The sequence below is a fragment of the Sus scrofa genome, chromosome 8, assembly GCF_000003025.6.
Source record: "Sus scrofa isolate TJ Tabasco breed Duroc chromosome 8, Sscrofa11.1, whole genome shotgun sequence".
NCBI classification, from domain to species: Eukaryota; Metazoa; Chordata; class Mammalia; order Artiodactyla; family Suidae; genus Sus; species Sus scrofa.
The window spans coordinates 27,883,912-27,903,238 of record NC_010450.4 but is presented as its reverse complement, the minus strand read 5'-3'; the positions used below and the strand labels follow the sequence as shown (position 1 = coordinate 27,903,238).

Here is a 19,327-nt window from a genome sequence, read left to right as displayed (position 1 = left end):
TCATACCGCCCCCTTGTGGCAGACCTGAAACTGCAAGGCCTTTTTTTTTTTTTTTTTTTTTTTTTTTAAGACCACTTGGGAATTTGGGATAAAAAAATATAAATTCCCTTAGTTGGTTTGGGCAATCAGACTTAGCTGTTTTTGAAATCTTCCTTGTTTTCAGAAGTAAGGCATGGAACATTTGCTATGTGGGCGGAGAGCCAGGGGAGTTGAAAGTTCTCTGTTGTGTGCTTTGATTGCTTTCATAATGTAAAAGGCCCCAAACTGTGGAGTCATTGTGGAATCATTTCCTGGCTCACTCACATCCAAGCCATCCGCAAATCTTAGCTGTTCGACTTGACTTTGGAAATAAGTCTGGATGTTGACGAAGTCTCAGCATCCCCATTGCTCTCACTGCCCTACAAGCCGCCACTTCTATATGGATGATTGCCATAACCTCCTTTGACCAGCTGCAGGCATATTATGAGTACAGTTGTCAGAGCGATCATTCAACAAGACAGTCAGGACCTGTCAGCCCATTTCAAATGCTCTGTAGTCTTTCCAGCTCACGGAGAATGAAGTACTTGTGCTGTCTAGAGGGTCCTGCATGGTCTGGCCCTGGTCTCTCTGTCCTTGTTTCCTTCTGGTCTTCCTCATTCACTGCATTGCAGTATGGGGGCCTCTTGTCCCATGAACATTGCCAAACCCATGGTTGCCTTGGCCTTGACATTTGCTGCTTTCTATATTCTAGAACGCTCTTCCTCCAGCCGTCTTCCTGCCTTGTTTCATCACTTCCACTTCCTTTAGGCTTTTGCTCAGCTATCACCTACTTTGAAGACTTTTTCTACTACCCTGTGTAAAAGAGCACTTTCTGCACCTTGAAGCTGTGCTTTACTTTATCCCTTTTCCCTTTGTCACTGTGTTACATATATCTACGTTTTATTGCCTTCCACCTTTCACAAGAGTGTAAACTTCTGGAGAATCAGGCCATGATCTGCCTTGTTCACTTCTTCATTCCTAGCATTCAGAATCGGGCTTAGAACATGGTAGACACTCCATAGACTTTTGCGTGAATGAATCACTATCAATCTCAAGAACAACCCTGGTGTGTAATAATTCCTTCTCTAGTATCGATCATGGGTTACACTAAGGCCTTGGGATCTTTAGTTAGATTATATTATATCAAAAGGTAAGAGTACATCCAAACTTTGTTAGATTCTTTTGTTGATGTTTTACATGGCTTTTGTGTAGTAAGTCCTCATGTAACAGTCCTTTGTTGCTAATGAATATTCCTACTGCTACATCCAGTAGGCCAGGGGATGTTAAGTCTCTCCTGTTGATTTTAACCTCTTTTCTCTTCTATACACTCTGAGTTGGCCTTCCTGAAAACATTAAGAACTAATTTGAGGTTTGAGGGGATTGCTTTTTTTTTTTTTTATTTACACTCTAGCATAACTACAAGAAAGTAACGATTTTTTTCCCCCTACTCCTTTTTTTTTTTCCATTTTTCCAACCTCGAATGCTCTACTCTGAGCAAGAACATATATAGGTTGGAGCATATTCTCAGAGGGAATAGTGCTGAGCCAGTGCTGAGATCAAGATAGATGCTCACTAAACATTTGCTATTGGAAAGAATAAAAGTACTTTGGTATGAAGAATAGACAAAAGCCAGCATAGCACATATAGATTTGCCTGTACTCAAGGGGAAATTATTATTTGCTTTGGAATATTGTGACTTATCAAAGCATATTCTTCATGTCCAAGTGTGCACACTTTGAACAGCCAAATACCAGTGACACTTGTAATCTCTTTTATTGTGTTTGGCTTGTCTGTATCACTGTTTATCTTCATTGGCATGGGTAATTAAATATAAACTGCATGTTACTATTCAGTCCTGTTTTTCTTCATGACTGTTTACTTCCTATTAGTAAATGAGGCCCTCAGAAGCTAGATAATTCTTTTGGGCTATATGGGAAGCATTTGTTGAGATGCAGCCATAATATACTTAAGTGCAACAGTTAATCTGATTGCCAGTTTCAAATTATTTCCTGACAAACGGAGATATATGCTAATAATAGTCTGGAAACCACAGTCACTTTGGCCCAGTTCATTAAATCATGACCCACATTTCAAATGCAGTGATGTATGTGGATTAACAGTAACAAAAATATTATATACCATTTACTTGGCAGGAATATCTTGTGTGTACTTAATGATCACAAATAATCACCATGTAAAGTGGAAGGTCTGTTCTATTCCCGAAAATGTAGTACATTACCACAGTCCAGTCTGGATCTGTTTATATAGATGTAAACTGTACAGTAGCTGCTGTGTATTGACATAGGCTTCATTACCTGAATATTTCCATGTCTTTTTCTTTATAATGATGCTGGGAACGTTTGAGAATATTTCATCCTGATGTGTATGGACAAACACTGTTACTTGGGGATTATGGAATACCCACAATAAAATATTGTTGGGTGAGTTTTTAATAAATACTTTGGCCTCGGTCATTAAGGACCCAATTAATTGGATTTAATAGCTTTGAAGGTGAGCGAGAATGAGGACAATTTATAAATGGACTCATATTACAGAATAACTCTGATCCATGTTTGAATGTAGGCAAGTCTCCTAGACTTGTTTCAATCTGCAATGACATTACCTCTGACCAGACCTGACTAAGGGGAGGACCTGAGATTCCAGTCGGTTTCTCAAGCTGGGTCCTGCTTACCCTTTCCTTCTTGAAAAAAATTTTCCTGCCTGGAATTCAGTCTGTTTTGTTTGCTTTTTTCCTTTTTACCTTCTCAACCACATCACCAGTTGATTTTTGCTGGCCTGCTTTCTAGCCTCCTAGAATCAGTTATACCTCAAGTGTGTACCATTTCTCCTCCTTTGACATTAAACGTTTATCCACTGCCATGAATCTTCTCTGGTATCAGTTACCTTCATTCACATATTACTGTCAGTCTGCCTAGATGCTCATGTCAGGGCGTTGAAAACCTCAGGTGGTTCTGTTAATAGACCCTTCTGCCTTCTTTGGTCAATCTATGATACCAAGCTACCTTTTGTTTGAGTAAATTTTTTTTTTTTTTTGGTGAACACCCTTCAAACATCCAAACCACAGCTATTTCTTTTCTTATTCCCTTTTATGTCTTGACTCTTTACATGTTCATTTTTTCCCCCCATTTTCTTTGTAACTTTAAGTCTCTTTTGCCTTATCCCTGACCTTCAAGCTCTTGGTTTGTCATCATCCTGATCATGTCGCTTTCTTCCTAAGAATTCTGAAATGATTTTCTTTTGCCTCCATAATAAAAATGACCAAATTTCTTATATTGGCAATTCAGGGTTTATAGCCATATTTTCCCATTATTTCTTTGTGAGTTCAAAATCATAAATGTACCCATTTATAAGTTAGTCTCTGAACAGATGTTGGTTGTTTCTGGTTTTGTTCTTGTGTTCCCTCCACCTAGAATACTGTTTTGCTTTTCTTTCTCCCAAACTCCAATTTTATCTTTTAAATTGTTCCTCATCCTCAAGACCTAGCACAGATATCCTTTCTTTTCCTCATAGTGCCAAGAACAGTTGTTCTGAGAGTTAAACCATTTGATTCTAATTTTAACACTACCTTGCTATATAACCTTCAGAAAATAACTTACCTCCATTGAACTGACTCATATATTATTTGATCCCATTTGTATGACATTTATAGTATTCTGTGTTACATTACGTGTTCATATCTAACCTGACTTAATCAGCTATAAGTTGCTCTTTGGGGACTAGATTAGAATCCTTAATTCTGTGACACAGTGTGTTGTACATAATTGAAGGTCACTTGGCTTTTGTGGAAGGAGTGAGAGAACCAAGTGTTAATTTAACAAATGAGATGCTATTGTTAGCGACGGATGGGAATGGAATGGGTGAGTGAATATCGAGGCAAACATGCTCTTGAGTAGATTCCAAGTGTCTGTTAGAAAGTAAGCTCTTCTGGATAATTTAGGAACTGCATTGCTAGGTACAATCTGTTACCTGTTCAGTAGCTATATTACTTTTTTTTTTACATTAAAAGAGACAATTAAATTTCATGAATAAAATTTTTTAAAATGCTCCTTAGATGTTAATATGGATACACATCACCCGGAGATGATCTTAAAATATAGGTTCTGATTCATCAAGTCTGGAGAGGGGGGTCTTGGATTTTGCATTACTGTTCAGCTCCCAGGTGAGGCCAGTAGTATTAGTTCTAGGTAGGACAGTTGAGTACCAGTTGGCCCTCTGTATCTGTGGATTCTACCTACATGGTTATTTTTGACCCCCAAAATTTGGTGGAACTCATGACTGGTGAACCTGGGGATGCAGAGGGTGGACTGTAAGGAGCTTGAGCATCTGCAGAATTTCATATCTGCAGGGGGTCATGGAACCAATCACCTGTGCATCCCAAGGATAACTCATAAGTGTGTTACTTCTTTCCCCTAACAGAATCAGGCTATTGGCCCTGCTGACAATACCATTAAGATTGTGGTTCTAGGAAAGAATCTGTAAACTATCTGTTCCAGATAAAATAAATTTCTTTCCACATGTCTATATCTTTCTAACTTACTAAGCACAGATACATGTATTTTCTCCTGTCTTTATTTTCAGAGGAGAGAAATGACTGGATCAGCATACTGTTAAATGCACTGAAATTACAGGCCCTTTCCTCACAGTCTCAAGCAGCTGTTGCACCTGAGAAATGTGGATATCTTGAACTGAGAGGTTATAAAGCCAAAATTTTTACTGTGTTAAGTGGGAACAGTGTGTGGCTCTGCAAAAATGAACAGGTGAGCTATGTAACAGTAATTGCAAATTGTGGTTCCTAACGTTGCAAACTGCATGAACAACTGTGCTTTGTTTGTGCAACTTATAAATGTTTTTACTGATGGAATTTTGCTTTTGTCTTGTACACTCCACTAAAGATGACAAAGAGTTGCTTTGTTGAATTTTCTCCATTCCACCAACAGCAGGAAGGTAATCTACATCAAATTTGAAACTGGATATAGCCTTTTGAAGGAACTGAAGAAGTAGAATCAATGCAAAATAATTTTTGAAAAGTATTCTTTAGCTAGAGTAACATTACAAAACTACATGAGAGAATAATTAAGAACCAATTAACTAGTACAGCTGTTGATGAAATAGGGCTCTTTCTGCACCTGTTGTATTTCTTTTGTTTTGTGATTGAAATGATAGAGTAGGCACAAGTAACATATTTTCTTGAGTCTACAGGGGTTTTTTGGAGCAGATACGTTGCTTGCAGAGGAGATAATTTACTAGAGAGAAGTGATTGACATGTACACATACACATATATATAAATAAGGTAAACTTGGGATATTTGGTTAACATCAAAGGACTCACTAGAGAATTTAAATGTTTAGAGGAGGCTGTTGCTCAAGTTTTAACAAATTCTATAGACTCCATTTGATTCTGGAGACTTTCTCTCTAATCTATCTGTTTTTTAATATGTAGAAGACAATTATTTTCTTACTTTTTTTTAGTAATGAATTTTTAATCTTTCAGCCTAGAATATATTAGCTGCTGAGTCATTATTTGTGGAATTAATAACATTATTTATTTTTGGATAAATGATCTCAGATGAACTCATTTTGTGACAAATTACAATGAGTTACTATAAGGTGAAATACAAATGCCGACTATTTTCAGAACCAAAAAAATGGAGATAGTAACTCAAAATAAACAGTAGTTTCAAAAAACATAGCTGTAGATCTTTCCAAGGCATCCTCTGAACTTCAGTGTGAACTCACTCATTACATTTTGGATGATAAGATTTCTCAGCCAATTAACTGTGGAAGGAATCATTGGATGCTGCTGGCATATTAATAACTTGGATAGTTAGCATATCCCTCAAGAAGAGTTGTGATGTACAGCTTAATAATGTGTATGAATTGCATATGAACACTTTCAGTCTGAAGATGATTAAAACTTTTAAAAAAAATCAGAATAAAGGATAAAAATGCATAATTTGCATGTATCAAAATGGAAGTTACTCTGCCAGATTAATTGAGGTATCTCTTTTTTACTTGCACAGACCCAAATTACTTCAAATTACAGTTTCATTGCTTCCTCAGCTAGATTGTTAGAATTTGCTATCCTCTAAAAGTAGATGTTTTTATTTATTAATACTTTCTTGTTAGCAAAAAGTTATATGAAATTCTTGCTTTAAAGTTATTAATTGAGCACAGAAAGCATGATACTGACTATCATTTGTTGGGTACCAGGTATTGTGCTAATTAATTTATAAACACTCCCTTTTAATCTTCCCCATAATGTAGGAGGAAGATATTCTTATCTATATTTTATAGATGAAGAGAGTGAAGATTAAGTAACTTGGTTAAGGTTTAGAGTCCATCATGCAGAGCTTAATTTAAAATAAGAATTTTATAACTCTAAGCCTGGCTTCTTAGCCACTATACCAAAGTCTTTTTTAGGTGTATGTTGAAAAGAAAATTTCTGGCTTGTTACCTCTTAGAGATAGCTAAGAATTCTTTCTTTGAACCTAGGAGGTTCAGAGTGTGCATGCAATAAGCATTGTATACCATGTCAGACAGTCTAAAAATGATAAATGTACTGTGGAGGACACAATCTTATCTTCCAAGAGGAAAAGTCAGACAAGACCAGCATTTATGGTGGATGGTGAGCTCAGTGCTTGATTAGACTTATGCAGAAGTTACAGAGAAGGGCAAAAAGGGCATCTCATGAAGTCTTGGAATTAGAAACACTTCCATATACAAGTGATAAATATAATCTCCTTAAAAACTAAAGCCTTCATGCTGGACCCTTTCTCATCTTTTGAGAAGTAAACTTATTTTTGATAAATGTATATTTCAAGTCTATTTCAATGCATTAAATGCCTATATATGCACCATTAAAAAGTGCATAATGTTTTTTGTATATGTGGTCTTAAAAAAATTGCATCATATTATAAAGAGCCAGGTCTTAAGAGACTTAGTCTTGAATCAAGTCTTGAAGAACTAGTTGGCTCAAGACTGAATGGATAAACTAAGGAAGGCCCTTCATGTTTAGGCCCTGACATACCATTCCAGTTTCATCTATTTGTACATCCTGGAGTATGTCTCTCTCTCCTGGAAAGTTGCACATTGGCTTTCTCATGTGGTTGAGAAGATTGTGTGAAGAGGTTGGGTGATGGTTATAAATTAGGAGTCATTCTCCTGAAGGTAGAGGGTTGTAGGAAAAACTCTAAAAGATAGTAAATAGTTAGATGTAACTTCAAAAGCTTTATATACACAATACATGATGTAATCTTACATATTTTTAAATAATAAAAAAACTAATCATAAAAATTTAGGTGGTATTAGATTTGAATCTCTGTGCCTTAGTTCATAGTGGATCCAATTCAAGTTCATGCATCAAAACTTAATTTAAAAAAATTAAAATGGGTTTTTTTTTTTTTGGCCCACATAACTTACAGTATAAATAGAATAAAAGATAAAATTGACCTATGTCTCACCCCACCCCCCGCATATGAACTATTTGCATTTTTCTTGCCTAGTCTATTTGTACATAGTTTTACTAATTTACTTTGGAAGTCACTCAAGAGAGAGTAAACAAACAGTGGATGGAAGTGGAAACGTGGCTGTTACAGCATATGTTGAAGAGTTATTAAAATGGAAGACTGGAAGCTTATTTAGAGCAATAAGATTTTTTTTTTTTTTGGTTTTGTTTTTTATTTTATTTTATTTCTTGTCCATACCCCTGGCATGCAGAAGTTCCCAGGCCAGAGATCAAACCCACATCACCACTGTAACCAGAGCCACTGCAGTGACAGTGACACATCCTTAACCTGCTGAGCCATGAGGGAACTCCTAGAGCAAAGAAGATTGGACTGGGCAGTAGCAGTTCTGGGTTTTCATTCTTGTTCTGCTACTGATCAGCTCAGGTAATTAAGTTAATCTCTTCTGGTCTAAATAGCATCATGCAAAGAAGACAGATGGGTTACTATCTCTAAAGCCGTTGTTTAAGTTGCATGTGAAAATTCCAGATATCTGGGCTCATTCCAGACACACTGACTAGAAGTTCTGGGCACTGGGGATATTGGATATTGGAATCTGCATTTCTATAAAGCATCCCCGTTGATTCAGTGACTGCCGATGCAAAACCCACACACAATAAATCACTGCACTACAGGATTTTTCTTCTTTAAAAATGATAAGCACCCTGCCCAAGACACAAGATATTTCTGGAGGTAGAAAAATGGGTAAAGATCCCCTTCAACAATACTGAGTGCTGCTTTTGATCCTCAGCCCGCATGTTAGGGCTGCTAGACCTCTTTTTGCGGTTAACTTTCATTTGGAAGTGTATCATTTTCCTGACTGAACATTTTGAAACGTGCAAACGTTTAAGTGGAAAGTTAAGAAATTCATTATTAGTGGTAATAAGTTTTTAAATTTTGAAGAACTGTTACTAATACATTGTATGTGATTCTAAATTACAGCTACTGTTTTGGTTTTTTTTTTGCTACAATCTCATTAATTTTATATAAATTTTTAATTTTTCATCTTATAAATTATATGATAACTATTCAATAACTTTTTCTTAATACACACTTTTATTAACAGAGTGTGATCCGCTGGAGGAATTAAAACTCCACTTGCAAAGTCAGCATTAAGGAAAGTGTTTTTGAAAGATAATTTGAAACTGTTGTTTCCCATATGTTCCTTTAACTCTGTGTGTATGTCTGGAAAAAATGTCTAATTTGGTGGATTGTTGTTAATCTTTCTAGAGTTTTTTCTCTACTTTCATTACCTATCTTCCCACACTTTCCTTAAGATTGCATGTTAACTTTACAGATATATTTTCAGTAATTTTTTCATTTTTTTTCCCTGGACCTGTCTCTTTTACTGAATCATCACTTATATTTTCTAAGTTAAAATACTGATTAGTTAATTAGGTCATCATAATTATTGTTTTTACTTAATTTTTAAAATTCTTTATTTAGTTTTAATTAATTTTTAAATTGTTATTTCTCTAATACACTTTTTTCTATTGATATCACTTGAAATTCTTTATTTTTTAAGAAAAGTGGCATGATAATAGCAAGGAAGATGCCCACTCTGCACATTCCCATCGGCAGTTCACTGCCAGGTCTAAATTCCATTCAATTAACATGGACTTTGCATTGTCCCAATTGCTCAGTTCACAGACTCACTTTTTAAAAATATCTTTCTTTCCCTTTCATTTATTAGCAGAGTGTAAGAACTAACTTGAAGTAGTTCCTGAGTAGGAGAAATGCCTCAGGGAATGTTTGATGTTTTTTATTTTTTTTATTTATTTTTTAATCCAGAGAGACTCTAAGAGGTGGAAAAGAACTATAAAGAGATATGTAAAAACATTTGTTAAAGAGGAAGGTGGCGAAGGAGAAACAGATACTAAAATTCTTGACCTAAGTACTCAGTTGCAAAACATTGGGATGCTGTTAAACGTTATCCCTTTAAACACGTACACCATCTCACAACCCCTCCCCCATATGCTGAAATTGTGCACATTTTCTTCTTTCTGCTTATGTTTGTATGCCTGCAGTGTGTTACCTATGATAGTTTTTTAAACTGTTACTGCAACTTTGTATAAAATGAGTTGTGTAGTAGAGTTTATATAGGTTATATTAAGTTGACTGTGTTTCTGTATTTATTCATTCATTTCACAAGTGTTTGCTGGGCACCTCTTCATTTCTGAGTGCTGCTCAAGGCACTGGGGGCATAGCAGGAACCCCCAAATCCCTGCTCTTTAGGTTCTCACCTTCTGACAAGGGTTACACATTATGATAAATAAGTGCGATTTCTGATAGCCTTCTGTTTGTAGCCTTTTCTTTCCTTGTGATATTTTTTGAGGGGAGGGTCAAGAATTTCTATGACCCTTTTTAAAAGAATTGTTTACATTGAAAATGTTGTTAAGTACATGAATAGGTACCAGTTTCATTTTAACCTTAAAAGTGTTAAATTTTTTATATTCCCAAGTTAAGGCTGTAACGATTTTTTCACTGTTGTGCCCTTAGGAGTTCCAGGCAAGTAGCTGACACTCAGTAAACTTTTGTAGAATGCAGTTGTCAAATTAATGGTCATTTATAGCTGTTTTCATGACTAGAGAGTTTGTATTTGAAAATAAATTTTTTTTTTTGTGAGTTCTATTTTTTTCCTATTTACTTACTGGAATTATATTGTCACTTCTGACAATTTCTTTAAGTTCTTCATATAATATAGATATTAATCTTCATGTCATATTTTCTGTAACTTTTTTCCCAAGCTTTTGCTAATTTTTTTGTTTTTAGGTTAATTTTTGTTGCTTAGAAATTTTATGTATGGAGAACTTTTTTTTTTTTTTTTTTGGTTCAAAGCTTATAGACTTTCTGTATATTGGAAAAAACAAGTATTTTATACATTCATTTATCTCGAAATGATGTGGCTACAGTATATAAATCAGTATTTTAAGGTAAGAAAATATGAATAAACACAAGTATATGTAGTGTTAACATACACATTATTGCTACTTGAATGGCATTTCTGCAAATAGATATGAGGCAAATTTAAGATAATTGACTTTGGTTTCTATTTGTTATGTGGTCCTGACAGCCAGTCTCCCATCTTTTCCTGATGAGTTTTTGAATATCATGTTAATATTAGGGAATTCATTACAACCAGATGTCTTGCTTGGTGGATTTGTGTATCCATTTAATGATAATTGTGGCATTGAGGTTTTAACTACATTCACTTGATTAAACATTCTCAAATCAGGGTGTAACAAGAGACTCATTCCCCCAACATAATGTTCCCTGGTGTCTGGCATGGGAGTGAAACACTAATAGAATTTAAATAGACCTCATAGGGCTCTGCGTTGTAGGGTACAGAAAGAAGCAGCAGGATGGAGGTGGTGGCCTCAAATTCTCTGGGTTCTATATCTGGCCAAACTCTGCATCTGGTGTTTCCCCGGAAATCTGGTGCCAATGTCATACAATGCCACATCTGTTTTCCACAAATGTCTAAGCACGGAGTTCTTAAATTCCTGGCATGGAAACCTGGCATCCGGTATTTCCAAAAATAGGTTTGAGAGTTCAGCAAATTTGGGGTTAAGAAACCCTTCTTTAATTTTTCTGTTTAGGAACCAAACTGTTATTTTGGTCTCTCAAAGTGTAGTTTTAAAATGTAGTTTTAGCCAGGCTGTGTTGCTAAAAATTCATATGAATAATCCATCTCAGTGTCTTGGTAAATATTTGCCATTAATTCTAATCTGAATGTTGAATATGGAATCATTGGTGTAAATACTTGCAGTCACTGTAAATAAACTGGAAATATTCTCATTGAAGACAGATTCTGCATTTAGAACCCTGAAATGAGGAGATTGTCTGGATGTGTTAAACCCTCAACTTCTAGGTCTTCGTTTAGTTTTTATAGCATTGCTGTGTAAGGTAGATATTACTGTCTTTTCATGCAGGAGGAACTGGAGGTCTAGATGAATCAAGGACTTTGCCAAACTTCTCCACTTCTGCCTCCCAATGCCCACACCATCAGTATCACCTTTGCAGGATCAGATCTGCTCTGCCAGGCATGGCCATTCGTGCTCTTTGAGATTCTCCATTGTTATGACAGGAAATGAATTGTGAAATATAGTTTACTCCAGAATCTGTTTGTAGCTTCATGCTTTCTATAATGATACATTTCTACCCACTGAAATTTTATGCTATTATTTTTTTCAATCCAGTTGGCAGCATTTTCAGTGTTGATGTGTTCCTGACTTGTGCCTATTTTTCAAAATGAGAATAGTGCTCACAATCAGATTATAGTTAATGGGTAACTTATTTTTAATTTTCTTGAAAGTCTCATATTCCATCCCATTTAAAAAAATTTTTTTCTGCCTTCTAGTTATTTTTAAGCATGCATGTAATTAACTTTTTAATAGGTAGTATATTCAATTGGCTTCAAATTCAGGAGGTATAAAATAATAATAATAATAAAAATAATAGCTAACTGGGATTATGTAGCACTTACTGTACCAGATATTCTTCTAAGCATTTTTTATGTATAGACTTAACTCTCACACACTGATGCGATAGGTACTGCTGTTAGCCCTATTTTGCAAATAAGTAAACTGAAGCAGGACAGGTACACCTGATCAAGTAGATCTGGGTTTTGTTTGTCCAGTCAAGTGTCACCTCCTTTGGAAGGTGTATGAATACAACTGTCCTTTTTCTGGTTTGGATTTAGTGCTTATGCTGTAGTCACGCATTTTTCTTTTATTGCACTTATTATAATTATCTCATTCCATCCTAGACTGTAAGCTTCCCCAAAATGAGTACCCCACCTGCCTTATGCTTTTGCGCAGATCCAGGACTTAGCATAATTTCTGGCACTTGCCAGGTACTTTAACTAAACACAGTTTTTTTGCCAGAACAAATTTTCTCATTTTAAAAATGGCTGTATCTGCTCTGCTTTCTTCCAAGAATTGTTCTTAGATCAGATGAGAGGTCATAACTGTTTGTAAACTTCAGAGCACTACACACACAGATATTTAATCAATTGTGGAGTATCTATGCTTAATTATGACCAATGTTTTTAAAGCCTTTGGACATTAGCAAAACAGGTCGTGGCATCCAGGACAGATAGGATCTTGACAATCCAGCGTGTCACTGTGTGTTAACCATTCAAATTTAATTATCTGAAGTAGTTTTTGTATGATCTGAGTCCCTGATTTTCTTGCTCTGCAGAAGACAGATAGCAATGTTTATATCCTAATATTTAAATGCTATAGACTTATACTGTCTAGATTCTACAACTGGTTCTGCTGTTTAATTCAGTGTTTCTTAGTATTTGCTGCATATTAGAATCATAGGGTTGTAGTTTTAGGGTTAACTGAAGATCCTTAGGCTCTGCCCTCTGATTCATGGAATCAGAATCACAGAATGAGGGAGAGAGCAATACAGGTAATGTTGATGAGCATCTAGGAATGAGTTATATTCTAAATATGTTCTAATGACTGTATGAAAAGATGGCTTAATGTCACCACAAATATTTTTAATAAGAAATGCCGCTGTTTCATTTTTAATAGCTCTCGAGAGCACTGACATTTATTTTGTTTCTGTGCAATACATTTTATAGTCCGTTTGTGCCGGCGAGTTCAGGGGATACTCTAATTACTCAAAACCATATGGCCACGGCAAGAAGGTGATATATAGGCTACAGTTTTTTTTCCAGCCTGAAAAAAATCATCTTTGCCTTGCCTGGAATAAATTGGGAGCCTTGAGCCAACCATCACTTATTTTATTTTTAACAGAAATTACAGCTTTATATGCAGATGTTTCATGACTTGCTTGTAGGAATGAGGCACCATCTACTCAGGCTGGAGCCTTGATGAGGCTCAACAGTTCCCATCAAAGGTTGTCAGTCTTACCATCTGCTAGTGTCATGGTCTGAGGGAGTCTCTCCATCTTTAGTATCACACAGTACCTGCAGGCCAGGCCCCATCAGAGAGTAATAACCGGGAGTGGTCTAATACACAGCTCTTATCAAATGATTCATCACGGACAGTTGTTTGAAGAAGATGCAGCCAAGATGCAGCCATGCTATTTTATTCTAGAAGTCCTCCCCATATCAAGCTGAGCTATCAGAATTTTTTTTTTTTTTTTTTTTTTTTTTTGTCTTTTGTCTATTTAGGGCCGCACTCGTTCCCAGGCCAGAGGTTGAGTCGGAGCTGGAGCTGCCTGCCTACACCACAGCCACAGCAATGTGGGGTCTGAGCCACATAACAGCTCATGGCAATGCCAGATCCTTAACCCACTGAGCAAGGCCAAGGATCGAACCTGTGTCCTCATGGATACTAGTTGGGTTCGTTATCCACTGAGCCACAATTGGAACTCCCAGAAAGCCATTTTTAAAATACCTTATCTTGATACCACTTCTTTAATTCCTCATTTATAAAAGAGAATTGGTTTCCATTCACGTGCATTGGCAGTTTCTCTAACAGTTACATTATCCAGCAGGAGCACTTGTAGGAATAACTGAGAATGTGTTTTAACTGAACAGTTTTAAGTTTACTAGTATACCAATAATGCTTAAACTTACTAACATGGGGCATATTGGGAACATTGGATTCCCCTCCTCCATGTAGGTCATATTAAGTACTTTTTTTTTTTTTTTTTGGTTAAGTGGACTGTTAATAACAAAGTGGAAGTATACCACATTCTTCTAAGTATTTCACAACACTTAGCATGCCTCTGATTCTTTTATATTACTGACTCAATTTCTAGCTTGTTTTTCTTAACAAAATAAACCATTTTTTCCCTTTCATCAGAAAAAAATCACATTCAATTGATAATTTGTTTTATAAATGGCTTTTTTCCTCATCCTAACTAAAAACTTGTACATTTTTTTTTAAAAAATGAAGTGAAACTTTTCTACAGTGTATGAATGGAAACCTTCAATGAATAGGGGAAATTCGTTTTATCATTGTCTTATTCCACTTATTTTCTCAGTCAGGAATGCATTATTATCAGTGGACAAAAACCTGAAGATAGCTTAAAGAAATAGGGCTTTATTTGCTTTAACAAATCTCTTGGTGTTGGTCATGGAGAGTGATGCCACTGGGGAACAAGATTCTCCTTATATTTTTTCCTCATTCCAGCATCCTTAGAGTATAAGAATTTGTCCTCAGGCTTTTCATCTCAAGGAGTCTTACATTCTAAAAGGGCCTTGTGTTTCTGGGTGTTATTTTCCAAGAAGGTGGAAAGGCAAGGGGCAAAAGTCTTTTCTTCGAAGATTTGTTTCCCCCACAACCTTGCCCCCTCACCCCCTGCATCTCAGGCCAAGAATTACTTATATTTTATTGACCCAATCTCTGACATATGGCCCCTTCTAGCTGCAAAGGAGGTGAGAAAATAGTACTTTTACTTAGATCTCGTACAGCAGAAGAGACAAAGAGAAGGCCTGGGGATTGTTTCTTCCATGACCTCTGCCTTGAAGTAGCCTTCTTCAAAGTGGACCGGTATTTTTTGCAGTTCTCTTTAGTATAGCTGTTTTTCCCTAGTCATTATTTCATTTAGGAATTTAGAGCACATTTAATCTGAACCTGTTCACATTGGTAATTCATTTTTTAAGGTACAGATTAATTATATTTTAAGGTGTGAAATTGTTTGATAAATCAAATTCTAAAACCCTGCGGAATAGATAATATATTGCAAACTTTAATCTGTTGAGGAGGCAGACTTTGTAGCCTTTTGCACAGTTTCTAATTTTGGTGAGACAAGCTGAACACAGTGGCTGTAGGTGTTGAACAAATGGCAGTTTACATATGAAAATAGCATTAGAGGAGCAGTTTAAGAATCTGATTGAAGGAAGAAGAAAGTAATAAAATATTGGACTTGAGATAAAATTGTAAAGGAATGCTTTTGTTTGAGGTAAAATGAGAAAAATAAGACAGAGCAGAGGTAACACCATGTAGTAAAACGAAGAGCTGGCAGTCAGAAGGCTTGGGTTTCAGTCCCTTTCCACCATGGACAGCTGCACTTTCCACGTCACTTTACCTCTTTGAGTCTCAGTTTTCCCTTCTTTTAAATCTCTACATAGTAGTTATGCCAACTTCACCCTAGATTGAGCTCCGGCACCTAAAGAACTTCTGGGCACATGGGATGGGTTAGTTCACTGTTAATTACCTTTACTGAATGGTGGAAAAAGATGCCTAATTTGTAAGCAAGGCATGCATAGTTCAAGGTCTTAGTCTAGTCAACGTAATGTTTCATGTGAAAAAAAAAACCCATGCTTTATTAATAACCTCACTATCGAGGTTCAAATGCTACTGTTATCATATATTGAAAGTGACTACCGAAAATAAAACTATTCTCAGTCTTCTTTTTAGTGAGTTGTTAATTCCAGATTTGTGTGTTATAGTAAAATTGAGGAGGATTTATTAGATTTTATAGAATATAATTATACTTTCGAAATCTATATTTTTGTTTCTTTATAACTTTTTGTTATTCTTCCAACTAGGATTTTAAGAGCGGACTTGGTATTACCATAATTCCTATGAATGTAGCAAATGTAAAGCAAGTAGATCGAACTGCGAAACAGTCTTTTGAAATAATCACTCCTTATAGGAGTTTTAGGTAAGTGATTTTTTAAACATTTTGTGTTTGCACCACTACAGGAAAGCTCGAGTCATTTTTACATTGCCGGTGATTTTATTTCTTAGAGGGCAATTAATTATGTTCTTTCTTTTCCATATTGTGTAGTTTATTAACTAGTATATGAAAATGTGAATATGAAAAGATTCTCCATAACACTGATTATTAGTCAAATCCAAATCAAAACTATAATGAAGTAGTACCTCAAACCAGCCAGAATGGCCATCATTAAAAGTCTAAAATAGTAAATCTTGGAGAGGTTATGGAGAAAAGGGAACTCTCCTACACTGTTGGAGGGTGCAGCCACTATGGAAGTTTCTTAAAAAACTAAAATAGAGTTACCATATGATCCTTCAGTCCTACTCCTGGGTATATATCCAGAGAGATATCTCTAATTTGAAAAGAAACATGCACCTCAATGTTCATAGCAGAACTGTTTACAAAGGCCAAGACATGGAAGCAGTCTAAGGGCCCATCAAATTATGGGGATGGGTAAAGAAGATATGGTACATATAGAAAATGGAATATTACTCAGCTATAAAAAAGCATGGATTAATGCCATTTGCAGCAACATGGATACATCTAGAGATTATCATACTAAGTGAAGTCAGTCAGACAGAGAAGGACAAATACCATATTATATCACTTATATGTGTAATCTTAAAAAACTGTATGAGTGAGCTTATATACAAAACAGAAATAAACTTATTATAGACAGAGAAAACAGACTTATGGTGCAAAAGGGGGTGAGAGGAGATTAGTTAGGGGTTTGGGATAACATACACATACTACAATGTATAAAATGGATAAACAACAAAGACTTACTGAATAGCACAGGGTACCTTATTCAGTGTCCTGTAATGAACTATAATGGAGAAGAATTTGGGAAAAAAAAGGTATATCTGAATCACTTTGCTGTACACCTAAAAGAAACAGAAGTGACATGCTTTTTCATATCATGTAGTTTATTAACCAATATATTAAAACACCTTCTAAAAGTGATTCAAATAATCATGCCAATTTGAGTAGTTTCTTTCTGTAATACCTCTTTTTCTTAGTAGTCTTGATGAGTATGTTGATTTTATGATCCACAAATATATGAAAAATTACTTCAATTTGAAGGAATAAAATAAGAGATATCACATTGTCTTTAGGCTATATTGTTATTTTATACTCTTGTAGCCTAGTCAAATACAATCTCTCCTTTAAGATCAGTTCCTAATTACAATTGTTCCATGGTTTCCTAAAAAGAACTCCAGCTTAAAATGTTGCTGAATTTAATGGATCTCATAGCACTTATTGATCAAATACCTTAGTATTTTGATATATATCTTGTGTTATGGTACTCTGGTAATTGCTTTATTATTACAATGAAACAGAAAACTTAATGTATGTTCTTAATACGTGTTAATAATCTGTAAGGACTCCATTGCTTTAGTACAACAGGAGAGGCATAAGTCAATATCTATTGAGTTGCATTGCATTAATTTGTCACAGATAATCAACGTACCAGTGGGTTGTATTCAGGTCAGAGGCGATTGTCAGAGGGCTTTGAAGGGCTAAAATTACTTAGCAATTTCAAAAATACTAGCAAATCTAGTACTCATTGTATCTGTTAGAATATGTCTACTGGCTTGAATTTTAAGAAAGAATAACAAGCTTTATTTTGACAAAAGGTGTTTCAAGCCTCAACTGAAAGTGGAGACATTACACACACACACACACACACACACACACACACACACACACTCTCTCTCTCTCTCTCTCTCTCTCTCTCTCTCTCTCTCTCTCTCTCTCACACAGTTGCCGTTTGGCTCAGCAGTAACAAACCTGACTAGGATCCATGAAGATGCAGGTTCGCTCCCTGGCCTTGCTCACTGGGTTAAGGATTTGGTGTTGCCATGAGCTGTGTGTAGGTTGCAGACAAAGCTTGGATCTGGCATTGCTGTAGCTGTGGTATAGGCCAGCAGCTACAACTCCAGCTTCAACCCCTAGCCTGGGAACTTCCATATGCTGTACCTACAGCTCTAAAAGATGAAAAAGAAAAAAAAAAAAAAAAAAAAAAGACATCGTTTCACGTCTTTTAAGTTAAAATGCTTTGTATTATGACAAATATGTGTGGTTTTTCCCACACCAGCCAGATCTCTAACTTTCTGGACACTGACTTTCCAGACACCTGCTCCTGCCTATGCAGAGAGAGCATCAGACCCCACAGATTTAAGGGTTCAATCCCACAAGATTGTCCTCACCTCAGATGCAGGTCACAAGTATTGAGTCTTCAGGTTAGCTGCATTTCCACCCAGTTGAACTGCAAGTTGGGGTTTCATTGCCTCTTCTCCCCCTGGGTTTGGTAATTTGCTAGAACGACTCATAGAACTTAGGAAAAAAGTTTTAATTTTTATTACCAGCTTATTATTTAAAAAAAATATGCAACTCAGGAATGGCCAGATGGGAGAGCTGTATAAGGGCAGGGTACTAGAAGGTAAGTGGTAGAGCTTCCAAGCTGTCTCTGGGTGCACACCTCCCAGCACCGCAGTGTATTCATCATCCTGAAAGCTCTTGAAACCCTGTTCTTTAGGGGATTCTATGGAGGTTTCATTTCATAGGCAAGACTGAGGGAATTCTTGATCTTTGCTGATTAACTCAGTTACCAGCCTTTCTTCCCTTCCCAGAGGTCAAAGGGTAGGGCTGGAAGTTCTAACTCTCTAATCACATCTTGGTCTTTTAAAGACTGCTCCCATCCTGAAGCTGACTAGCCTTCAGCCACAAGCTGTCTCATTAGCATCCAAAGGACTTTTCTCAACCAGGGATCCCAAGGGTTTTAGGAGCCATATTTCCAGGAACCAGAGACAAAGACCAAATATCTATTTCCCATTGTACTGAATTGGCTCTGACTAATCTCTATGGAGAAGCAGAAACTACTAAGGAATTTGGAAGTATTGTAAGTGATGATAGAACCATAAAGTGCTTCCAAAAATATAATCCATGAAGGCCACTCCATTTCTTTAAGGAATATATAGAATACGTTAGTCCTCTGTTATTCTCATTGTATCTCAAAGCATTTTCATCTTCAGGACAGAAACTTTTCAATGTGAAGGATCTTTTATGTGGGTCATTGGCTGAGTTTGGAGCACTGTACATAGAACATTCTCTGTCACATTGTAGGTACTCAGTTA

The 19,327-nt window shown here is 36.1% G+C and overlaps 1 protein-coding gene across 11 annotated transcripts in view; it reads left to right on the top strand.

Annotated features, from left to right (window-relative positions):
- Positions 1-19,327, top strand: part of ARAP2 (ArfGAP with RhoGAP domain, ankyrin repeat and PH domain 2) — a 189,152-nt gene that overhangs the window by 57,326 nt on the left and 112,499 nt on the right. For all 11 annotated transcript variants that reach the window (XM_003128906.4, XM_013978574.2, XM_021101087.1 and 8 more), the window contains 2 exons: positions 4,618-4,796; positions 16,018-16,133. In XM_003128906.4, coding sequence (XP_003128954.1) covers positions 4,618-4,796; positions 16,018-16,133 — 295 coding nt within the window. The remainder of the gene's footprint in view (positions 1-4,617; positions 4,797-16,017; positions 16,134-19,327) is intronic.